General features: G+C 41.1%; 2 protein-coding genes across 3 annotated transcripts in view; one reads left to right on the top strand and one right to left on the bottom strand.

Moving 5' to 3' along the window:
• OIT3 (oncoprotein induced transcript 3) overlaps nt 1–6,421 on the top strand; it is a 32,025-nt gene extending 25,604 nt beyond the window's left edge. The window contains exons 8-9 of the mRNA XM_063307491.1: nt 2,778–2,877; nt 4,392–6,421. Coding sequence (XP_063163561.1) covers nt 2,778–2,877; nt 4,392–4,565 — 274 coding nt within the window. The 3' untranslated portion in view covers nt 4,566–6,421. The remainder of the gene's footprint in view (nt 1–2,777; nt 2,878–4,391) is intronic.
• PLA2G12B (phospholipase A2 group XIIB) lies at nt 2,282–25,850 on the bottom strand. Of its 2 annotated transcripts, none has more exons than XM_063307490.1 (4): nt 25,505–25,850; nt 18,577–18,653; nt 17,261–17,426; nt 2,282–7,559 (listed from the first exon to the last, which is right to left on the bottom strand). In XM_063307490.1, the coding sequence occupies exons 1-4, from the start codon at nt 25,740–25,742 to the stop codon at nt 7,441–7,443; spliced, it is 600 nt and encodes a 199-aa protein (XP_063163560.1). In that variant the 5' UTR covers nt 25,743–25,850; the 3' UTR covers nt 2,282–7,440. The 2 variants fall into 2 exon arrangements, with proteins under 2 accessions (XP_063163560.1, XP_063163559.1); XM_063307489.1 differs by having other exon boundaries at nt 18,565–18,653; nt 25,505–25,849.

Raw genomic sequence — 25,850 nt, 5'->3', positions numbered from 1 at the left:
TGGGCTACATTCTACTTTAACAAATGCAGTTCCTAAAATACAAGTCATCATGCCTTCAAGGATGTGGCATCTGGTGTTTATCCAGTCTCTTTATTTATATAGCTGTTGGTGTTTTCTGATGAACGTCATACATTTATAAGTCCCCTAGAGATCATCTTTGTATCTGTTAATTCTGAAACAATTTTAGAAGTATTATCCCTAAACTCATACTGTAAGTTAACGATTTGTGAATAACAATGTTAAATTGCTTCATAAATGCTTTATGAAGTTCATCAAATCTCACTGACATAATGTGAAATGGGGACATTTACTAAAGGCATCTGGCATTCTTATTCTTGTAATGCTGAAATTATAATGTAATGGAAATGTAGGTTAAAGTAATTCAGTCCTAGTCTTAGTTAGACCATCTTTTTGGATTCCTTACCATTGCTTCATTGTCTACCTTCCATCTGTCTATGGACTAGTTTTATTTTTAATCACAAAGACACTTGTTGAACAGGCATTAGAGAAATGGAAAAATCTACACAAAAGCAAAAAAAAAAAAAAGCACTCAGAAGCATCTGGGGGGGTGGGGTAAAAAAAAGTCAAGAGACAGCTGTGATTGTGTGATCAAAGCCCCACCCCTTTTTATCTATAATACATGTCGAAAAGTGGGCCAGGCTTTGATCTCACAGCCACCACATTGAAGTTTTGAATTTCTCCTCACCCCCACCCCTAGGGTTGGCCTTGAAACAACTACTCCCTGGAGCAAACCTAGAGATGCCTTACAATCCAAACCAGTTCCCTTCCTGCCAGTCAGAAGGGAATTTCTGCTATTCAGCTTTCTTTGTTGGACATGGCTAGTATATAGTCCATATTCCAGTTGCCATGGATTTTTTAAACCTCTCAGAGACCTAAATACAGAGTATTCATTTGAGTTCTTTCTCTCTCTCTGGTCAATTAAAACCAATGGCCTAGTAAACAGAAGGGTGTAGGGAAACTGCAGAATGAAGTAATCCTTGAAATTGTATTTGAATTGTTGGGTTTTATAGTTGTGAGATAGTGATCCATGCAATCCTTTAGAATACTGAAGCATATGTTGGATGGATCTTGCTCGATATGTGGGACTGCATTTCTGCTTATAAAAAGTCTTTGACAGTTGCAAGAAAAGTGAAGGATCTAGTGGCACCTTAAAAATAATTGATTTATTATAGCATAGATTTTAACTAACAAAGACAGCAATATTTTCTTATATGGGCTATTTGATTCTTCTAATTACAACAGAAATAATTATTAAACCTTTCTTGATATGTTTACAAAATGATTTTTTCCCCATCTAGCAATAATACAAGGAACTACAGTCCACATTATCCTGAAAATTCAAGTTCTGTCTGATAAGCTCTTCTCACTCCAGATAAATATAATTAATTAGTTATTTATGTCAGATTCCAAGTACCAAAGGTTATTTCTATCGAGGACATCATTCTCCACGTCTACTACTTTTTCCTTGCCTTTTGTGCTGTGTAGCAAGTTTTATAATGTTCAAAGTCTACATTCTGGAGACTAGATTGCTGGTAAGCAAACTGTTGTGCTATCATTCACCACCAAAGAATGGGCTTTTTTCTTTGAAGACACAGACACACACACACACACACACAAAGCTAGGCACTGAAAAATAACACCACCACCTATCAATTCATTCTCGGTATTTTTATGTCCTAAGAATGACATCTAATTTTTCAAGAGAGTTTGTTGACCTCAGTCTATTTTCTTTACATTAATTCAGATGGTTTTTATTCTGGATTAAGGCTTGGAAACTATTTCACATTGATGAAATTTTAAAAAGCTGTCTTTAATTATTTGATTAATTCATCTTTTGGTCTCACAAATCCTGAAACCTTATAAGCCTAATGGAACAAAATGTCGGGAATAATGCATTCCATTGCCCATTTCTTGGCTCAAATAAGTGTTTCTGTTATTTGCAGGAGTGTCTGGCAGGGAGTCAAAATGGCAGCCACAACTCTCTGATTGAAGCCCCACTCTTTTTTGTGTGCATCACAGAGTACAATGAAAAGGGAGAGGGCTTTGATCCCAGGATTGTGGCAGCCATCTTGATCTTTTTGACTCCTTCCATCTGAACACACCTGGTTATTTGCCAAACAACAAAAAAGCCAAATGTAGGATGTTGAATGTACCCCCTACATATAGAAGTCCCACTTACAAACCATGTTTAAAAACTACTTTCTCCAGCTCTAGGATTTGCAATCCATTTTAAAGAAATAAACATAAATTAACCAAAAAGTTAGGGTTAAAAATTGCTAGGAAAATTTATTTGATTGTGCTGTGATTAGCCCCATGTATTTGGGAACCTGAGGAGAATGGAAGAAACATTTCCTACAATATTTTCTCCATTAGTTCCTTGGTTTTGCTACATCTCTGGGTCATCTATGTATCATTGTTGAAAAAATCAAAGGTTGGCTCGGGATTCCTTTGATTTAGGATGCTGGTAAATCCTTTGATCATTAGGAGAACTGCAAGTCCAGGCTGTGAAAGAAGCCATATGCGTTCTTTTAATTATTTTTTGTTGCTGTGGGTATTTTATTTCTGGCAATGCAATTAGATCCCACTTCTGTTTTTTCATCTTCAGTCTTGGCTGACCTACCACTAGGGCCAAAGACAGCAATATGAGTGCCTGCCAAACTTCCTGTCCTCCCTGGAAGGCACTGAGATACCTTCTTTCTTTTGGCCATCATTCTATGAAAGCCATTGACATTTCTTTTCTCTCTCTTTCTCCTCAGCTGTGTTTCTGATGATTCCATAAAGCAGTATACATCAAAGGATCATCTGGCCAAACACTTTCAGGTCCCAGTGTTCAAATTTGTGGGTAAAGACAACAAGGTGAGCAAGAATTAAAGAGCAGTTCAGATTCCTGAATTTCAGCAGAGCTGAACTTCAAACACAGGTGGCCTTGGTGTCCACTGAAATGGGCTAGCAGGAGATTCAGATGCCACCAAGATCTTCTCTCACATTTGATAGACTTGACTATGAGAACATGAGAATGAATATTATTGGTAAATGTGGGATGGTGGTGGTTAACTAATTATAAAGCAGTTTTTAAGCAAAACCAAAATCAAAGAAAGCTAATCTTAATAAAAAGTTTGCAAAACTCTTTCAAGACTTGCCTAGCCTGGCTGTTTCCTTCTTCTAATTCCCAGACTTGCCATATTCTCTTTCTCCTGAGCTGTTTTTTCAGATGAAATGGACTATATGAGATACTGTCACTAAACACTATGCCATTGCGCCACATAGACGATTTTGCAGCTTGCTTCCCTTGGGAATGCTGTACCCTTATTTCTGATTGGGTGACATCACAATTCTCTGTTCTGAAATGAGAGTTTCTCGCGTGCAAGCATTTCTTAAAATTCCAGTCATTACCAGATAAATAAGTATGGGTGGGCTCATCCTAAGAATTCATCTAACACGACACATTTCAGTTGATGCCACTAACCCATTGCATTCAACAAGGAGTTTCAGATACCTGGCATCCCAGCTGTTTCAAAAGTTCAAAGAAAAAATGACAGGGAAACCACCTCTTTATTCTACAACATAGAGGTATCATCAGTTTTTCTTGAAAAAGAGGTAACAAGAGTACTTCTTTTAAGTTTTTGCCCAGGAGTAAAATACCGTGGTTACCTAAAATGATATAAAATCTGGCTGCTTTTAAAAATCTCCAATCAAAAAGTTGTGACTCAGTCTCTGAAGCTCACATCTAGTGTTGGACAACTTCTATCAGATCCATTTAATTTGCATTTGCATATGTATCTGGTTGAGGTAAAGGTTGCTGCTGGACCAGTGCCTGATCGATATTATGGGATGCTGAAGGTTTAATGCAAATAAGATTGTACCAGGCTAACGCTACGTCTACTGTTTTCTTTTTGTTTTCATATCCTGAATGAGAGAAGTTTCAAAATATTGTGCCAAGAACTGCAGCTAAGGCAGAATGAATACATGCCTCTTGGACTGACAATCTCCTGACATAGGAGTCTGCTTCTTCCAATTTCTGGCATGAAAATCCATAGATGCCAGTCAGAAGCTTATACATTCCTTATGGCTGAAAAGCAAAGCAGTATGAGATAGCATTTTTTTCTGAGCCAGTGGTCCTCTTTCCCCTATCACCTCTGGCCAGACAACATACTGTGTGTATGTGTATGTATGTATGTATGTGTGTGTGTGTGTGTGTGTGTGTGTGTGCGTATATATATATATATATATATATATACACATACACACATACATACACACACACATACATACATACACATACATACACACACATACATACATACACATACACATACACACATACACACATACATGTATTTACACATAAATATGCATCTTTTTTTATTTAGGAAGTGTTCCTGCACTGCCGTGTCCTTGTATGTGGAGTAACAGATGAGAGGTCTCGCTGTGCACAGGGCTGTCATAGACGGATGCGCAGAAGAGCTAAACCACAGGAGAAAGGGGATCACATTGCAAATCGTATCTTGACAAGTGGCCCAATTAAAATTGATGTGCGGGAATAGACGCATGAATATATTTGAAGGGGTATAGCCCATTTCTCTCACAAGCATATCCCCCCCCCCCCGATCGAATTAGGTGTAATCTACATCTCAATACTGTTGGATGTGTGCAGTGACATTGAATGGAAATTTGATTTTGTAGGGTCAAAACAGGGTTCACTTCAGTTAGACATGATTTATTCAAAGCACAGCCAAAAATGCAGGGGCATCCGCAGGAAGGGGGTAAAAAAAAGTCACACTGGAGCTACAGCTGTACAGTTGAAGACCTACCCCTTTCTGTATGCAGCTAAACAATTCTTCTTACACGTCAAAATTCTGCATTTCTGTAAAGGAGTATGACATTGGGATAACAGTTGGGACAGGGACCCTGGCCATAAGGTGTCAGCATATTAAATTGTCATGTTTAATGGTTTGTTTTTTGAAGAGTTGAAATCCTCATAGGCTTAATTATGATTTCATGGATCTAGGACCTTTCCCTACCGATCTGAGATAGGCACTGCCCTTGTGTGCCCTCACAATGCTTTGGAGCTCCTGGCAGTCTTTTCCTTCTGAGCCCACTAATTCCAGAAGTTAATCGGCTGCTGATCTTGAGGAAACACAGCGAAGACAGATTCGTTGCATTTCCTCCCTAGCTGTGAGATAGGCTGTTCCCACTTGGAATTCCTATCTCCCCCAGCCTCCTGGTTCCCAAGACTTTCCCTTCCCTCCTGAAATGAAGGTGTTGTGATAATGTGCGCTATTGCACATTTGCACATATTGGAAAGCAGTGGTGCAAAAATGTCCAAGATGTTTGGGTCAGAGCCACAACTAGGGTCTGTGTCACCCAGGGCAAACATGGATTCCATGCCCAATTTGGCACCTGCCCTCAGCACTCATTTTGGCACCCTGGGGCACATGCCCCGCTTGCCTCCCCCCCCCCCTAGTTGTAGCCCTGGGTTGTGTAGACAGCACTGTGGTTGTGTGGAAGGAGCACTAGTCATTCTGAATGCTTTCTTAGCAGTTCAGCAGATAGTGAGAATGTTCTTGGTGATAACTGAGAAAATCTTGCAAATGGGAAGGAAAAGAATGGTGATTTGCAGGTCATACAAGGATTGGAAACTTTCCTGTTCCCTGATTAATGGACACATTAATAAAGTTTTCAGCATGCCCAAGCTCATTCTGTAAAAGGTGGCTGTGCAGCTATGAAACTAATGGGATCAGTTTTGAATTATTCAATTTGCTAAAGAGAAAACTGTGACATTTAAATATTTTTTTCATAAAATTGTATAGATTTCACTGTTACAGAGTTTGGAAATCTGTTGCTACCACTGCATACCTTACTATTATTTTTTTCTCCCTCCCTCCACTTTTTTTTTAATGGAATTATCAGGAAATTTCTTCCAGCGACTTGATTTATGCTAGCTCCCCATGTTGATTTAAGAAACTGCATCTATCTATATCGTCTGCAATCCCCACCCCCACCCCCAAAAACTACTTTGGAGAAAAGATAATTGATATTTACAGTACTGAAAATTGCACATGTTTTAACTTGCTAAATATGTATTTTTCAAAAACTCCTATTCTCAGATGTGAAAAATGATTTCATGCAAATTTTCTCTTTCTCCCTCTTGATTCAAAAAGCCTTTGTTTCTTTGCATTCTTTTCATCAAGATGCTATGAGGCTGTTGTCTACAACGATAACAACAATTTGGGGAACCGATGAAACATTCCTGATGGACAGCATCTCTCTAACAAGATCTCAGAAACAGGGGAAGGGGGAACTTTTCTCCGGGGGATTGTAAGAAAGAACTGGTCCATCTGATGTCAATGTCGGACAATGCAAACACAATTGCTGCATTACAACAGACCATCTCCAAATACTTCAGACCATCTCAGTCAGAAGGAGTTTTAATTCCATTCAGTTTTGTTCTGAGAAGAAATGTCAGTTCTCCTTTCTTCAGAGAGCAATGGGCAATCTATCAGAATGCTTCAATTTTAAAGTGGAGGGTATAGAAAAAGAATCTTGAGGGCCCAAGAGTTTTATGTGTATAAAATATATATAGTTGTGCCACTTGAAGTTGTAGAATACTAGTAATTCCATCTAGTTAGAAGTAGGTTCCTTGATATTATTTTAAACTATATATGTTATTTAATAAAAGTTTAGAATGCTCTGCATTTTATATTTTTCTTATACTCATGCACCATTTATACCTTTTTCTTATGATAAGATGATCCATATTTTTTTCTCTTTAACTGGAACAATGTTCTAGTGAAAATAAAAGGAGTATTATGCAATAACTTCATACTCTGATCTTGGTGTTCTTCTCTCATTTGTCTTCAAGCAGATGTCCACAACCTCATATTCTGTGTCAAACTGAGTAGTGTAGTTGGTCATCCAGTAAATATTGATGCACTTCTTTTTCCAGCAACGTAAGATTTCCGTGGCTTTGAATCACTTGAGAAGCAAAAGCAACAGTATCTGGTGAAGGCCATGGGCCTATAATACACATATTGGCTGCAAAGGTGCACTATTGTCAGTGTCATCCTGCAGCCTCTAAATCTTCTTTTATGACTGGACTGCTCATACACATCCCAGATGCTCTTCTTACATTAAGAATCATCTCTAAGTCGAGCAGATGCTCTGGAAAGTGGATAGAAGTCATTGGATAGAACAGATGAGGGTGGCAGACTAAGCAGTTCCATTGCTTTTTGGAATTTCTTTCTCAATCATACTCACTTGACAAACTGCAATTAGCACATTTGTGGTCACAAGAACCTGACCCCCAAGCTACGATTAAGAAACTTGCACCTGTTCTGGAAGATAGAAGACCAAGCCTCTTGTAAACAAAGGACACGTGAAGCCACCATTGTCACACTATCAAACAGCTTGATGCTCATTTCACAACTCATCTCGTTCCTCTTCATTACAGATGCAAGCACTTCTTTGGCTGTTCATGAAGGGGCGGCAGCCCAGGGTCCTGACAGTTTGGAATATCGTATCCGCTACTGACTCACATGCTGCAGCAAAAGAGGAAAGAGGTCAAAACCAATCATACCTTTCTTCTATAAGCTGACTGGGGCTTCGTTTCCTTAGACCATAGAGAAATAATCAAGTACTTACTTACTCACTTCCTTAAAAAAAAGATCAAGGATCCGAGTCAACCTCCAGAACCTGCGCCTAGAAGGAACTAATGTTTCCATGCCCCCACAGCAAACAGGGCCCTAGCATTCCCAACAGCAAAAGAGTTTTCTATTCATTTTACAAAAGCTTCCAAAAATACATCCAACATTCAAGTATGAAAAAGTGCAGTACTCACTTTAAGAACATTTAGCATAATGGCGTTATACCTATAGCATTGAGAGAAACAGGATAAAAATACCTATTTTTTAAAAAAAGCATTTTGTCCCTTTTTAAAGTATTTTATCCCTTTATTTTAGTATACAAGGCCATTTTCATTCTTATTATATTAATCCTTTATAATCAAGGAATCACAAGCTACTCAGAACTACATTCTCATGAGTCGTAAATATGCATGGTTTTTATCATTATGAAAGGGCATTCCTTCTGGATCCCCAAAGTGCCTGTATCTCTAAAGGTATTGCCATCATACAGGTTGACCATAAGGGGTGGGGGAGGATTAGCAGCACCAGTACATATTTGCCAATCAGCCAAAGTCCATCTCATGGAAGTTCTTTGGCCCCTCCACAAACACATTGGATATAGTCCAATCTCTCCTTTCTCTGGCACCTTTGAGATAACTTGGACTACAAATTCTTTCCTATCAGTGGGAGAAGGCTGGGAAAGGCTGTTATATTTGTTGTTTCCTTTAATACAGAGGATCAATGTGGCGTGATGACATGTTAAATATATACTAAAGGCTGTCATTTTAAAACTACAAATAAAAGCTATTGTTTTGTGTGCGTGTGAGAGAATGAGCTGAACTAGAATCATAGCAGTGAGGAAGGTGGTTTTTAATATTTTTTTTCCCATTTTCCTATTTTAAAATCCATCCTCCCCCGGTTGCTACATGGTCATCCTGTGGCTAAATTTCAGTCCTGTTGATAACTTTAGGAGCAACTTATCCTGAATATGAGTCTCCTTTATCCAATTAAGACAGAACTTTTAATAGGCTTGCCTAAACTGTACTTCCACAGTGCTATGCTTTCTCTCAGGAGCACTTTGGAGATCATTTCTGGTGGTCTCCACTTCTGCCAACTTGGCTGTGAACAAGAGGTGCTCAATCCCATTCATAAAGCAGGGCAAGGGGAAAGGATAGCAAGAGTATCTATGGAGAGGTCAAAAAGGTCAGTATAGGTCAGCTGCAGCTGAGTGACCAGGCATGCACTTAAAAAAGTGGCAGAGCTTCAATCATGCAGTCATGACCACCGTCTTGACTTTTTTTACTTCCTCCCATGGCAGCACCTGGTAGGGAAGAAAAATAGCCTGGCATTTTAGATGCAGAAGCACAGGGAAAAGGGAGAAACTGAGTCATTTTCAAGCCTGCCTCTGATACTGTGGCAGAAGATTTGCAAAAAGGGCAAACTAGCACTTCCCTTATAGGCTCTGAAGTAAGGAGCTGGAGAAGAATGGCAATGGGAAAATGGAGGCCCAGCATCTGTAAACATTTCTGACATCATTGGAACACAGAGGGACTTTCAAACACAGGAAGGATCCTTGTGCAGAAAACAGGTTGTATTTCCTCTGCTGTGATCTGCTCTTCCTTGCTTCTGAAATGATGTATGAAAAATAGCTTCTTCTTTTCAGACACTGCTTTGTGTCCTAGCCAATATTTATATTCCCCTTTATTATCTAGAACTAATCTGGAAAAGATTTTTGGCAATGTGATTTTAAAATATATAGCTTTATAAATATGCATGAGACATTTGCTATAAGAAAGAAAGAACATTTCCTTCCAGATAAATACTTAAAGGAAGATTAAAAAAAAGAGAAGAGAGAAATTCAAGGGAAGGAAAATAAACATAGAAATCAAGGACTGAGTATTTAGAAGGGTGACGGGATCTGTGAGACAACCGAAAACAATATAAGCGTAAAAAGAGCTTCTAAGTTAAAATATGGGTTTCATTATTTCTTTCAAATAAATTAATTCAGAAGGCAGAATATTGTAAAGACTGGGAATCTGGAAGCCACATATTTTCAGGGCTAGCTTTAATATTTATTTATTTATTTATTTATTTATCTTATTTATTTATTTATTTATCTAATTTATCCCTGCCCATCTCCTCCTGTCGGATGCTTAGATATCGTAATTTTTAAATAAAGTGTATATAAATTCAGAAATACAAGTTAGATTTGCTGTTCTGGCTGGTATGATTCAGCATTTCCAGGACTTTTACTCAGACTAGCTGGATGGTAAATTTAGCTAATGTGGGATAGAGTTTGTTAGCCACCCAATCAATTTTTTTTCCAATAGGATGTGCATTTGTGATCTGTTTTATTACTGTTTTTGAATAATCAATTATATTAATTATTAAAGAATCATTTATTTATTTATTTATTTATTTATTTGAATTTTACCACCATCCATCTCCTCCCCAAAGGAGGGACTCTGGGTGGTGGATTATTCTGTTTTCATTAATAAAAAATACATACATAAATGTCAGAGTTGAGTTGTTCTATATTTTTCTTTAAACTGAGGCAGATTTAATAATATTTATCTTTAAATTGATTTAATGATGCTGCTGGTATTTCCATTTAAATCATTATAATTAATAATTCAATAATTATTGAATAATGAAGAGTGATATAAAACAGCTAGCAAACATTTTTTAAAAATAATAACCTAGCTAGTCACCCCAATATGGTATTTGTGCAAAATGGATACAGATTATATTATTAAATTCATATTTCATCACAAGGCTTTTAAAAGGCTGTATTCCATCATCCTTCCTTCCTTCCTTCCATCTTTCCCTTAGAAGGGTAGACTAATCAAACTGTCATGTAATTGCCTGTTTTTGTGTGAGAGGATAGGATTGAGGATATGACGGGATGTTCTTTAGAAAGGATAAGATCAAAGTTCCTCTGAATACATTTGAGGAAGATGTGTCTGTCTTTTGATCACAGCCATAGTTAACGTGGCCCCCTGTCTTATATGTTACTCTCCAGTGTTACCCTGCTGGAAAGGTCACTCATCCCATAAAAGATAGATGAGCAAATAGCTTCAAAGTGCAGGAACAAATTTTGTTAGAAATTAACTCTGAAAATTGGGAAAATGGGAAGCCTACTAGGATAGCACATGTTCTGTATTCAGAAGATCATAGGTTCAGTCCTTGGCATCTGCAGAAAGTGCTAAGAAAGATGCTTGTCTGAACATCTAGAAGATGATGCCAGTGAATGTAGCTAATACTGAGCAAGGGCAATCAGCAGTCTGATCTTGTGTACTGAGGTAAATTCCTAGAGTAGTGTCATGCAGAACTTAGGGCTCCATAAACAGGACTAGAAAACAATGTCCTAACCCCAGTCTTTGTGGAAATCAGATCAGTCCTCTCCTCCATTTACAGATATGTAAATAATTGCTGCTGAAATGATGAAAGGCACTGAGGAGTAGAGGAGACATTTGAGTAAGATGCGTTGAATTCAAACCATGCAACCAATAAGTAGTAAAACCACACTTTGATCATGCTAATGAGCCAGGAAGCCAATGAGCCGGTAAGCCACTTTCTTAGGGAATGTCCTGTTCATTGGTAGCTCTGAAGTATGAACTTCCTAATTTCTCTGAGGAATGAACTTCCTAATTTATCTTAATTGTTACATTCAGAAAAAAAAATAAAAAATTAGCAACCCCTCTGCCATCTAATTGCTTCTGATTGAAGAAGAGAATTTAATGGTGTATGGGAATGAAATGCTGCTTTCTGCCTGAATAATCTTTTTTCAAAATATCTTCTTCTGTGTTACATGCCCTTTTCAACTTGCAAAAATTTTTTGACAAACCCCTTCATCTTACAATGCAATAGCTTTTGTTTCTTTTGTTGTTTGTTTGTTTTTGGAGGAAGTGTTGTTTTTACTTCTCCAGATGGAAATATGCCCTCCAGACATTCCTGGGTTTCAGCTCCACAGTTGGAGTTGAGCCCAATGTGTGAAGAATCACAGCTTCCCTGTGGATACTTTCAGGAGCGCAAACACTGCAATAAAAAGTGGCTTAGCCACCTCTGTAACACCCAGTGAAAATGTAGGGACCACACATAATCCACAGAGCGAGATAGATTCTGTATGATTTGTGTACAGCTTACTTCCATTCCTAACTAACTGTCATGTTCCCCTTTCAATGTGCTGTTAACATTGTAACGTTTCACATGTCATCTTCTGTTCCGTGTTCCTTCACCCGGGGTTTTTCCATTCCTTCACCCTCCGTTGTTTTGAGGGCTTGGAATGTATGTTTGGGTTTGCGCTCCTGCTCAAGGTTACTTTCCCAGGCGTGTCTAACGGCTTCTAGCACCTGGGAGGGGGAGCGCCCTGACGAGGGATGGGGCGGAACTTGCTCACAGGCAAGGCTTTTAAGTTTGTATTTGGCGCGCTTTTGCTCATTCTCAGCTTTCTCTGTATTTGCATACTATTCCTTTAATAAATCAGTTATCTTTAAGCCCGAGCTTGTGAGACTGAGTGTTTGGGATTAGGCAACCGTTACATAAAGCTGAGAATCATTTCATCCATTTTCCGCTAGCCCCATCCAATCGTTGGATAAGAGGGAACGCTAGCGATGACAGAACCTCAGCTTCGCGCAAGTGATGGAAGCGAGGAGGAGCGGGAGGCGGCCAGAATCCGGCCAGCGCTAACCTCGAGAGCGCAAAGAGCAGCACGTCGGGAGTTGCGGGATATCCAATTAGATGAGCTGCTGATATCCATGCAGGAGAGCCTCAGGAGTGAACATAGAACTGTTATGGAAAGAGCACCGGGGAGGGGGTCTCCACAATTATCCTGGGAGCCCGAAGTCCCCTTGTCACCGAGGGTGGTGGTAACCAACCAACCCCTGGAAGAGCCGGTCACTCCAGCTCGTATGAGGGCATTAGAGGATAAAATGGATTTAATAGTGACAATCCTTAAGGATCTACCCAGAGATGCAGAGCCCACCCCGGAGGATTGGGAGGAAGAGCCGTCACAGTACCCCAGGCATAGTACCCTATCAACCAGGGGGAGAAGCAAGACTCGATCAGCCCGTCAAGGGGGGGGGCGAGAGGCAAGACCTCCTAGGGATCGGCCACCCATGGGGGCTCGGCGTACGCTGACATTCGCGGAACCGCCACAGCCAGCTGAGCCGGCAAGAAACTTCCCACCATTTGGAGTGAAATTCGATGGGGATCCCACTACGCTCTCCTTCTTTATCACTAATGCCAAGCATTATATAGAAGATTGGGGCCGGAACTTTCGGTCAGAACATGGCAAGATCAATTTCATTGCCAACAAACTGAGAGGAAGGGCAGCTGATTGGTATGTGCAACTATGCCAGGCTGAGGCAACTGAGTTAGAGGACTTCGATGACTTTTTGTGGGCACTTAAACAGCATTTCGAAGACCCTCTAGCCCAAGAAACAGCTAAAAATGACCTGAGGAAACTCTACCAAGGGTCCCTCTCAGTTGCCAATTATGCGTTGGAATTTAAAGCTTTGTCAGGGAAAGTGGAAGACTGGTCTGAGCCAACAATAATTGAAATGTTCAAGCAGGGGCTAGAACCAGAAATCCTTCGCTGGGCACTAGGAAGAGATGACCCCAAAACGCTGTATGGGTGGATTCAGTTGGCGGGCAGCGCAGAAAATGCCCTACAAACCTATGCCCATACCAAAGAGCTTAGACAATCGCGTCCTGCTAGAGGAGCGCGCACATCTGGACTTGCCAGCCGCCCCAAACCGAAAACCTGGGAAGAGGAAAGGGAACGACGGTTCTCCAAAGGTCAGTGCCTGAGATGTGGGAAAGAAGGGCATCGAGCCACGTCGTGCCCGAGACGCCGTCCAAAGGAACGACAGACGAAACCTACGGTAAAGTCGCCTGCTCCTGCTCCACCGCGAAAACTGAAAGCAGCCATCGCAGAACTGGACCCCCCAGAACTACCCTTCGGAGAAGAGGAAGAAGAGTTGCAATTCGAGCAGCCGGCGGGAAAAGCCTACCACCTGCCCTGAAGGGCACCCTAGGGCAGGTGGAAGAAACCGGGCGTAACCACGATCCGGTGAGTGGAAATTTCCCCACACTGACTGTTAAAGTTAAACTGAGCTCAAAAACCAAAACTGTGGAAGTTTGGGCCATGCTAGATTTGGGTAGCTCCCGTTCCCTTATGCACCCTGATGTCGTAGCGGCTCTGGAACTGCCCACGTTCCCTTTGCCAAGACCTATGATCGTCACCCAATTGGATGGAACTATGGCGGGAGGGAAAGCAGTCAATCATTCCACGGGACTGGTCGCCTTGCAGATGGGCTCCCATCAGGAAAAGCTGCCATTTGTGGTAGCTCCAGTGGGGGGTCCTCTGGTAATCTTGGGGATGCCTTGGTTTGTGCAACAAAACCCTTTTATCAACTGGCTGCATAGAACTGTGACTTTTGCAGATGGATTTTACAAAGTACTCGAAAAGGACCTACTGGAAGACATGGAGGGTGGAGGGGTAGCGTATACTACTGTGCAAACGCTTCAACCTCTTGAGGGACTACCCAATCAGTATCAGGATTTTGCTGAGGTATTTGGGGAAGAGGAAGCAGATCGTTTGCCACCCCACCGAAAAACGGATTGTGCCATTGAATTCTTACCAAACGTGAAATTGCCTCACCCAAAAATATACCCCATGTCACCCAAAGAACTCACTACGCTAAGGGAGTTCATTGACAAAAACCTGGCTAGGGGTTTCATTGAGCCTGCTAATTCCCCGGTAGGAGCCCCTGTCCTATTCAGGCCAAAAAAGGATGGGTCATTAAGGCTTTGTACCGATTTTCGCGGGCTCAATGCGGTCTCAATATTAAATAAATATCCTTTGCCCCTGATCAAAGATATGTTATCACATCTGGCCAGGGGCAAAATTTTCTCAAAACTGGATTTGAGAGAAGCCTATTTTCGGATTCGCATAAGGGAAGGGGATGAGTGGAAAACAGCATTTAACTGTCCTCTTGGGGCTTTCCAATACAAAGTCTTACCCTTTGGGTTATCCGGAGCACCTGGGGTCTTTATGCAACTAATCAATGAGGTCTTGCATGACCACTTATTTAAGGGGGTACTGGTATACTTGGATGATGTATTGATTTATACTGAAACCATATCAGAACATATCCACTTGGTGCGTCAGGTACTGGCTAAATTGGAAAAAGCAGTTGTACGCGAAACTGTCAAAATGTGCATTTCATCAGTCACAAATTGATTACCTAGGCTATCGAATTTCAGCTCAGGGCATTGAGCTGCGCTGGGCTGAGTTTTTCAGCCGCTTCGACTTCACCCTTAAGTTCATACCAGGCAAGAAAAACTTTTTAGCTGATGCACTCTCCCGCAGACCCCAAGATGCTGGCCCAGGGCCAACGGTCCAAGGCACCGTCTGGACCGACAAACAATTAAGTTTGGCAGCGGTGACTCGCAGCCAGACCCGAACGCAATCAACGCAACCTCCAGCCGCTCTGCCTTCCAGCCGCTCGCCGCGCTTGTCAATTCCATCCGATTTGCAACAACAGTTGCTTTTCCACCTTAAAACAGATACTTGGTTACAAACCAATAGAAACACTTTAACCTTCACTGACGATCTTGCCTGGCACAACGATCGCCTCTATGTACCCGATGCTATGCGAAAAACCATACTCCAGCGTTGCCACGATGACAAGCTGGCTGGACATTTTGGCTATGTAAAAACTCTGCACCTTGTTCGCCGACAATTCTGGTGGCCAACTTTACTCAAAGACCTGAAGGCATATGTTACTGCGTGCCCTGTGTGTGCCGCGATAAAGCGCAAAACAGGCAAACCCCAAGGTCTCCTTCAACCCGTTGCCACCCCATCTGTCCCCTGGCAGGACATTTCCATGGACTTTATCGTTGATCTACCCCCTAGTCAACGCAAAACTGTCATTTGGGTAGTCAAAGACTTTTTCTCCAAACAAGCCCACTTCATCCCATGCGCTTCTATCCCCACCGCACAACAGCTGGCACGCCTCTTCCTCATCCACGTGTACCGCCTCCACGGTATCCCCGCCCGTTTGGTGAGTGACAGAGGCACACAATTTATGTCACAATTCTGGCGGGCATTTTTAAAACTTTTGGGCACCAAACAGTCACTTTCCACCGCGTGGCATCCGGAAACGGACGGATCTACAGAGGCGGTTAATTCTACACTGGAACAATATCTCAGGGCTTTTGTTAACTACCAACAGGACAATTGGGTCGACCTACTCCCATTTGCTGAGGTCGCTTACAACAATGCCGTTCATCAAACCACTGGTCAAGTTCCTTTTAAAACAGTTTTTGGACGTGAGTTTGTTCCTATTCCTGAACTTCCCCATCCACAACCGCTGCCAGCTTCCCTTACTGACTGGGCGGACTCTCTCCAGCACTCATGGATTAATATTCAACAAGCTCTCCTCCATGCCCAGGCTACTTATAAACGCCATGCCGATGCAAAGCGTTCCCCAGAACCATCTTTTGTTGTCGGGGATAAAGTCTACTTGTCAACTAAGTTTATCAAATCCCCACAACCCTCTAAGAAACTTGGCCCTAAATTTGTCGGACCTTTCCCAATTATCGCCCAACTTAACCCTGTTACGTTTAAACTTGATTTGCCTCACAACCTTAAACGTTTACATCCTGTTTTCCATTGTAGTTTACTCAAGCCCTACCTGTCGTCGGACCGCTGGCATCCACAACCCATTCCACCCCCTCCACTCATGATCGACAACCAGCAACACTTCGAGGTGACGTCCATCCTCGACTCCCGACGCCAGCGCTCCGCTTTACAGTACCTCGTCCGCTGGAAACATTTCCCTCATCCTGAATGGGTTGCTGCTCCAGACGTGTTTTCCCCTCGTCTGGTAGCCCAATTTCACTCTGCCTATCCTGACAAACCTGCTCCATAATTTTTTTTTGGAGGGGCAATATGTCATGTTCCCCTTTCAATGTGCTGTTAACATTGTAACGTTTCACATGTCATCTTCTGTTCCGTGTTCCTTCACCCGGGGTTTTTCCATTCCTTCACCCTCCGTTGTTTTGAGGGCTTGGAATGTATGTTTGGGTTTGCGCTCCTGCTCAAGGTTACTTTCCCAGGCGCGTCTAACGGCTTCTAGCACCTGGGAGGGGGAGCGCCCTGACGAGGGATGGGGCGGAACTTGCTCACAGGCAAGGCTTTTAAGTTTGTATTTGGCGCGCTTTTGCTCATTCTCAGCTTTCTCTGTATTTGCATACTATTCCTTTAATAAATCAGTTATCTTTAAGCCCGAGCTTGTGAGACTGAGTGTTTGGGATTAGGCAACCGTTACACTAACTCTATTCTATAGATCTCATGGGAAAATTTGCATGTTTTTGATCTGGAGCATGCAGCTTGGTATACTTTTTAATGTATTTCAGGATTCATACAAATCTGGTCTAGCATTATCTGTCAATCAGTGTGATAGATTTAAAAATATTCAGATAATCTCAATATGTGATTTTTGAGCTGATTCACACATGCCTGAGTTTGAGTTCCTGTCCCTACCTGCAGCTTAGAAAATGGTCTAATGTGTTTATATGTTTAATGTCTGCCCCAACAAGAAACTCACCTTCTACCTTGGAGACAAAACCAAGGCTACGTTTAAGGTCAGAGCAGATGGACTGCATGCACCAACGAAACTTGGCATCGCAGCGATATTTATTAGCCCCACAGGTATCGTAACAGATATCCAGCTGGTTGCAGCACTTAGTCATGGCTGGGATGCCCATATCAAGCTGTGAAAGAATGGAAAGAGAAGAAAAGGCTAGGGGATAGAATGATTCCCCCCCCCCATATTTCTCCTGTAAAAGCTCTTCATGCCACTTCATAATGAATATTTTAACGTAGTATGAAAGTGCTATATATTTGACAGCCCTGCCCAGCAGGAGGACTGCATTGAAATGCGAGATTAGGCAAACTGATCTTCTGTTTATTTTGGTCCTTAGGAACCAGGAAAGCTATCTCCTGAGTTGTATCTGCCTGTGGCTTTTAACTGCATGAAGAGTGACAAGATATTGTTCATCGTCCAAGAATGCATTCAGCTAGCCTGAATATGTCAACAAAGCGGCAACCATCTCAGCTTGGAGATTTACCAGGAAATGTTGTGGTTGTAGAGCAATACTTTCCTTCTGTTGCATCACGTGGAAATCAGTGCAGTGAACAGTGAGCCTGATGCTGGTGCAGTATAATATGCCACCCACTATCGAACAGGGATGAAGTTGCACAAAGGAAACATGGAATATGGATAGTGCAGGTTCCATTCAGCAAATGCAGATCCCTCTTGCGAAAAAGGATTGTGGAATGTGGGGATTCCCCAACTAGAAAATTTTACATCTGCTAGGAAATATCAGATGCTGGGTAAATTCTTAGGTCACAGCACCAGCTGACATGAGACTAGATTCACACTAATGGTGTCTGGTCTGCACCAGACTTGAGCGTTTTAGCAATCCCCTTGTTGCTAATATTCATATTACTCTGGGCCTTTAACTTTAATTATTAAGATGATAGGGGTTTTCTAGCCAGCATCCATTTCCAGATGATCCATATCTAGAAGATATATGTTAACACTGCAGCTGTCCCCAACAGTTGGGGACTAAATATTCTGTTGCCCAACCAATCAAAGAGTAAATTGTATGGGCAGTGGTCAGACAAAAACACAATCATTTTGTTTGCCATAAGCAGCTGGCCCTCCCCTTTGGCATGCACAGGGAAACACCTTGCATAACATGGCTTGAGTGACCGTCTAGACCACCTCTGAATAAAAATAGTTGAGCAATCACAACTATCTCCAGCAAAGTCAAATGCTTCTTTCTTCCTGGATGTTTTGATCAGTTAATGATTTCATCTGAGAAACAGGTTGTTAGCAGTACATACACTTTCTGGTACCTTGAGACCCAGGAAATAGGAGCTACAGCCATTGGGTTCTGGAGATTTATAATTTGGTCTAGGAAGTGGTGCTTTCCCTGGAAAAAAAGCAAAGAAAAACACTTTGTGGCAGCTTCGGAAAGAATTGTGTAGCATAAAGTACTGTACGTGTACCTGGTGTCTTCCAGAAGTTGAATTCCAATTCTCATCAGGCCTAATCAGCATGGTCAGTGGTAAAGGATGGCAAAATCTAGCAGCAGCTCAAAAGCTACACATTGTATGGCCATCTTTTACTGTTATTGTTGGAAAATAGGAAAGACATGGCTAGGGTTTGCCAAAGACAAAGCCATAAATTTAATTAGGGATCCTTGAAACAAAATCCAATATACATATGGAAGATCAGAACCTTTACTTATGTTAACTCTTCTGACTAGAACTGCAATTCAATTTTGGACATTCACGTTTTTAATTCCTCATTGTACATCTAAAATGAGAGCCAGTTTGGTCTAGTGGTTAAGGTGCTGGGCTAGAAACCAGGAGACTCTGAGTTTTAGTCCCTCTTTAAGCATGAAAGCCAGCTGGGTGACCTTGGGGCAGTCACTCTCTCTCAGCCCAACTCACCTCACAGGGTTGTTGTTGTGGGGAAAATAGGAGGAAGAAAGAGTATTACGTATGTTTACCGCCTTGAGTTATTTATAAAAATAATAAAGGTGGGATAAAAATAAAATTAATAATAAATAATAATAAAATGTAAAAACAGCCTTTGAAAGGGATTCCTTTTGCCTCAGAATTTTAGCCCTTTAGATGTTGCCACAGCAATTTTGGCAGATCTATAACACAGAATTTTGGGATGTCAGATACTGTATATGCCACTTTGTGTTATCTTTAAGATATTGTCAAATTTAACTAAGAATGCTTTATGCCAGCAATCAAATATGTAGTTCTTCCACTCCATGATTAATGTTGCAGATAATGCCCGCATTAGAAACTCGGTGAGTTTTTTAAAAAGACAAAATACCTAGCTTTTCTTTATATATAACAAGGAAATACAACTCATTTACAGAAGGAAAACATTACATTTTGTAGACACGGCATTAAAGAAGCAAGTTTTAAGAGCAGGGGCGTATACAGGAGGGTTCAAAAGAGCCAAAATGGCAGTCACAACTGCATAATTGACACCCCATGTCCTCTTTATGTACATCGCATGTGCAATGCATTTAAAAAATGGGTGGGGCATTCAATATGTGGTTGCGGCCACCTTCATAACTTCTCTGAGCCTCCCTGCAGACCCCCTGTTTGAGGGAGTGGACAAGCATCAATAAAAAGGAAAACATAGCTGCAAGCAAAAGTTAACGCTGTCATTACTTATTAACCTAAGGGAGTATAACAACTCTATGTGGGTTGGCAAAACAAGCTATTTTGAGTCTTAGTACTGAAAAAGAGTTGAAAAAGTAACTGAAGTGCAGGTTTAATCTGGTCTGGAAAGCAGTGAGCAGACAAGTAGCCTATCAAAGAGATAATAATTTCCTTTTTAAAAAATCTTTTCACCCTAGTCCCTTTGTAGATGGTTTTCCTGATACAGTTCCATCTGCTTGTAGATAGTGAAAGATGAGATATTTCACATGTTGTCAACATCATTTCAACAGGGAAACCCACTCACACAGCAGAAGAGATCATCTTTGGACAGAGATGGCTGGTATAACAGGTTATCTGTCAAACATTTGCTTAGTGCAAAACAACCTGAAATCTGCTTTGCTTTAATTACCAGTCCGCTGGTCTGTCTAGTGCAGTACTATCTGAAGGCTGTTAATGACAAGTCCCTTTTATCAATTTTAGAGTCATAGATGCTGAATTAGCTTATTTAGAGAAAGCTCATCTAATCATCGGATGCACCCCTTTGTTACATTCAGTCTCAATTATTCTACAGTAATTTGCATATGTTAAGAATTATTTTTGCATAGTTAAAGCAATGGTATTCCCAGTAGTAACATATGGCTGTGAGAGCTGGACCATAAGGAAGGCTGAGAGAAGGAAGATAGATGATTTGGAACTGTGGTGTTGGAGGAAAAATCTGAGAGTGCCTTGGACTGCAAGAAGATCAAACCAGTCCATCCTCCAGGAAATAAAGCCAGACTGCTCACTTGAGGGAATGATATTAAAGGCAAAACTGAAGTACTTTGGCCACATAATGAGAAGTCAGGACACCCTGGAGAAGATGCTGATGCTAGGGAGAGTGGAAGGCAAAAGGAAGAGGGGCCGACCAAGGGCAAGATGGATGGATGATATTCTAGAGGTGACGGACTCGTCCCTGGGGGAGCTGGGGGTGTCGACAACCGACAGGAAGCTCTGGCGTGGGCTGGTCCATGAAGTCATGAAGAGTCGGAAGCGACTGAATGAATAAACAACAACAAGAATTATTTTATACTTTAATTTCTTCAAAACATCCTTCAGAAAGAATAACTAGTGCAAAATATAGCAGCCAGAATACTTGCAGGAGCTAGAAGCTCAGAATACATTAGAGCTATTCCAATCATTCTGCACCAGCTTCTTATTTCAGAAGATCCTGGGATTAAACCAGGAATAGTTTGCAACAAAGTATGGTCTCAGCCATTGAACTGTGCCCCCTGCCCCTGGTTTTACAAGCACCACAGGTTGGTGACTACCTAGTAGCTCTTCAGATGAAAAGCATGGAAACAGACAACTGGTTTGGTAAGTGGCTATGCACAGTGTGTACAGGAATTTACATTGTACAGATTATGGTTTGGCAAATGGACATCTGTGTCTATCCTCTATTGGCATAACTCAAAAAAAGGGGTGGGATGGAGATTCAAAATACTGCATTACCTTTTAGCTGCTTAATAGTCTACAGAACTCTCTGCATCCTAGAGGCAGGCAGAAAGTTGTTTAAACTTTCACTGGCTGCCAAGGGAGATTGTCATTCCAAGGATATAACAGGAGCAGGATGACCTCACCCTTCTGTCATGACTGAATAGGTTGTTTCCCTCAATTTTTCAGGCCATCTACACTTTTGACAGGGACTCTTTATTTTAGGAGGCAAGAGACATACTTTACATTGAATCACCATTTAACCCAGATTTATGGCTGAAAGTATGTATGTATGTGTGTGTGTGTGTGTGTGTGTGTGTGTGTAATTTCAGTTTATAAATTGCACCCTAGTAGGTGCAATCATCAATTAAAGCTTATCATGACAACCTTTTTTTAAAAAATGAACAAAACCAATGCAATGTAAAATTAGAGCATTCAAATCATACAGTAATAATGCTAGAGGTACTTGAGGGACCACCTCTTCCCGACTGTGTCTCCTCATCCCATCAGATCTGGCAGAAGAGGCACACTATGGGACCTGCCTAGGAAAACGTGCCACCTGGCAAGACAGAGCATTTTGTGTTGTGGCACTCGCTCTTTGGAACATTATCTCCCCATAGATTAGATTAGTCCCAATCCTGGTGGCCTTTTGTAAGACTTTGAAGGCCTAGTTATGCCATGGAGCACGCTGACTGGAATATGTGACAGAGCCTGTGGGATGCTCATGCTTGTGTTCGTTTTTGCCTTGGCTGCCAATCTGTATTCAGTATGATATTATTCCTATTTTATATTTTTAACTGCTGCTTGCCACCCAGAGTCATTAAGCTGAGATGGGCGGCTATAGAAATTGAAATAAATAATAAATAAATGAAGTGGTATGGTCTGGCTTCAAGAGGCACTTCATGCCACAGAGGGAACACAATCTGCTTCAAGAAGGAGCTTTGCAGAAACAACACACAGCAGCTCACTGGTTGTGGCAGATAAGGAGAAGTTGTGCCCTCAAGGGGCTTTTGCAAAGGGCTCTTGTTGTGAAGTGCAGCGGTGGGGACTGGCTGTTCTGCTCCTCTATTTATAAGCAGGGACCCTCTGGTGGGATGCTTTGATTAAAACTTCATTGAAGCAAAGAACCCCTGTGGAAGATCTGCAGAACCTTCACTAATAGCAGAGTAGCACAGACCAATCATTACTGTTCGTTGAAAGTGGATCAAGAAAGGAACTGTGTTCATTTCCCTAGGAACAGAGGTCTACAGTCAGTGGATTGTTACTGAAAATATTTTGTCTCATATATTCATTGGGCTATACTGTCGAGGGGTGTAGATCTACACCAGTGTTTTTATCCGAAGACTGAAAGATCTGGCTTACTCAGAAGGTACATAATGCACAGCCCAAACAGTTCTCCTGGAGATACTTTCCTGGAATATTCTACTTCTAGCTTTCTGTACTTCATGATTTCTTTTGTGTGATCACAAATCAACTGATTGCATACTCTGCCAGTCAAAATGTGTTTCAGTCTTCTACTCTTGTAACTTTACTTGGTGAGGATGATTTCAAGACCTAGTCTCCTCTGAGTGCCATAGAGAAGCAAGGCCCTGCTGATACTGATTGGAGGAGAAGAAATAAATCTCTTCACCTAGAACAATAAGGGTAAACTATATGAAAAGTTGTTGGAAAGCTAATTGCAGTGTTCTGCAGAGAGGAAAAGATTGGAGGACAAGGCCTTATTATATGTTTGTTTCAAGCTATTCAGAGGTACTGGAACACAGATATAAACCTATGCACAAGTACATGATTAAGGTTTAAACAACCTTTTTAATGTTAAGAGTTTCTTTCTGTAATGCAGATCTGCACATTTAAAGTGATTGAATAGACTTTACAAACAAACACAACAGCAGAACTACAGGCTGTAAAAAATGAACAAGGCTTTATATTACCATGCGCCTTGTGGTCCTGTTTTAAACATGGTGGATATTGTGCTAGTGGTTCAGTATATATGTCTGCTGATCAGCAGTTGCCTTTCAAAGAAATAGAATCTCAAAAGGGGCTCAAAAGTAGATCCTGCCAAGCAGCTGGGCTTAGAACAAGACAGCTGATAATGGTAATAGGTTATGGGTAATTTAATATGAAAGGAAGTGATCCTTCAGCTATCCTAGAGCTAACACTAAGGATTTTATAGATTAAACAGAAGACACCTTGATCTGTGTCAAAAAGTAACTGGAAGCTGGTAAAGTTGTTCCAACATGATCTTCAAAACACTCTTCTGATCAAAGCCAAACTGCTATATTTTGCACCATCTGTAGTTTCTCAAACACTTTTCAAGGAGAGCAGTATACAGAACATATTGCCATAATGTAAATGAGGCAATTAAAGTATAAATCACAATAGGCAATCTCAGATTTTTGATGAGTTTATTAGAATAACATGCTTTTCTATTATGGTAATGTGTGAATCTTCTGCACTATGAATCTTCTGCACTATGGAACATCTACATGTGAATAAAATCTCTCTCTTTTTTTTTTACCTTAAAGAAAAAGAGAAAGGAAGTCAGAGCAAATAATTATCAGTCACAAAAGTGGGAAAAAGGAAGAAAGTAAGGAGTTGATTAACAGTTGCTGGTACCAATTTCAGAGGCTAATGGAATGTGGAAAGTACCATTAAAACAATATACATAATCAAACAAACCAGAAGAATAAAGAAAAAACAGGAATGTAATACTTTGCACCCAGCAAGATTATCCATGTTTCTTTCTGTCACTGTTTCATAGCCACAAGGGACTATGTGTGCATCACAAGGATCTGTATGTGTATTAATTTCCCTGACCCAAAAATTCATCTTCAGTCAGTTGCTTTTGTCAAGGAGGCAGGATGGAATGTGTCTCTGTATTCTAAAAGAAGAAATCAGTGTTGACAGCATCACTTAAAAGAATGACATAAAAGAATTTGCCATTCCAGAAGATATCTGAACCATGAATCTATACGGCTAGTCAGGGGCAAGTGATTTTTCCCAATCCATGGTAGACAGTCTTTTAAAGTTGTTTTTTTGGGAGGGGGGGGGGTGGCAGGGAGGTACATATTATGATTTCATACTGAGAAACCATTCAAGGAGTGCACAAATGAGCAGGGCTGATGGATAGGACTATAACAAGTGTGCATGCATGTCCACACACACGTTTATGTACTATATCCATTCTCTTACTCACACAACCTGCTAAGAAGGCTTCAGTCCCTTGCCATCCTGATCATTATCACTGTTTTTCCATTGCTCTTTGCAATTAGAAAACAGTGATGTGTTACCCATCTCCTAGATGATGGGTGGTCATTGGATGGATGAGAGGTAAAAGAAGGCAGGGATGAGGTATCTATTCAAGAAGAAATGAGAGCTACATATGACCTATGGGTATCCATACCGTTCTAACCCAATATTTGAAAACTGGATTCCATAAGTGTATAATCTAATCACTTTTCCTCAACCCTTGTACCCTTCAGCTGGTACCTCATCTTCCCCAATTTTGTTGGCTGAGGATGAGGGATGTGCAGTGGCCCTACAAAACTAGGAGGCACTCAGAAGCTCACCTAGTACACAAATAAGTTGGCATTTTGACAAATCTGGCCTCTTGAAATGTATGAGAAGTAGAACAATTCAACTAGTAAGGCAAAGTAAACAACCATTTGGAGATAGTGCCATTGATATGCCCTGTTTTATCTACAGAAACATACTGTAAGGAGAACCATCACAACTTGTTAGAAAAATGATAGACACCCCAGTCTTTGTGATTAAAGAGTAATGCTGACTGTTTGTTATTAGTAGATTTGCTAGAATAAAAGGAACTGCAAACATGGTAATTAAAGGAGTATCAAGATATATCCATCCTTGAAATGAAAATATGTAATAATGATAATAGAGGCAGCATGGAATTCAAATACACTAATTTACATCACAAAAGTGCAACAGTTCCATGAAATAAAGTAAAACATAACAGTAAGAATATAATATCCTGGTCAATTCTTCATCACTAAGCATCCATTCAAACAAAACGAGGAAACATTGCCTAGTGTAGGGAAACAACAACCATCAACACGGAATAATAATTGGGGGCTATCAGGGACTGGACAGCGGAAATGCTTACCATATCTGCACCTGTATTGACAGACTCCATTCTTCCCTCCTAACAGCTCTGAGACAAAGTCAAAATAGCCATTAACGGCTTCTATGCCATCCCGGATGGTCCCAATCCCCCAGTCGGAATAGGAGTTTTCCTCTGGCAATGGAGATGGGGGGATGACAGTATCCTGCATAGTTTCTTCATTGCATTTTCCTCGACTCAGAGACAAGCACAGAATCAGTGCCCTGATGAATAGCTTCATTCTGAAGTGGGGCAAAACAAAATTGGGCCCCAGGAATCTCAAGGAACACAAGTGGTGCAAGCGCAGTGGTGGTAACAAGACTGGAGCTATTTCAAGTGTGCTTTTGTG

This window comes from Candoia aspera, chromosome 6 (assembly GCF_035149785.1).
Source record: "Candoia aspera isolate rCanAsp1 chromosome 6, rCanAsp1.hap2, whole genome shotgun sequence".
Lineage (NCBI taxonomy): Eukaryota > Metazoa > Chordata > Lepidosauria > Squamata > Boidae > Candoia > Candoia aspera.
The sequence above is the reverse complement of the archived record's forward strand: the minus strand, read 5'-3'. Positions and strand labels throughout refer to the sequence as shown.

Bases quoted from the DNA above. Each gene is read 5' to 3' on its own strand.
- PLA2G12B (XM_063307489.1), bottom strand. From the start codon at position 25,742: ATGAAGCTATTCATCAGGGCACTGATTCTGTGCTTGTCTCTGAGTCGA. The intron at 18,654-25,504 runs GTAAGCATTTCC...CTTTTTTTCCAG, and splicing joins TCAATACAGGTGCAGATATG to GGAAAGCACCACTTCCTAGA. The intron at 17,427-18,564 runs GTATGTACTGCT...ATTCTTTCACAG, and splicing joins GTCTCAAGGTACCAGAAAGT to CTTGATATGGGCATCCCAGC.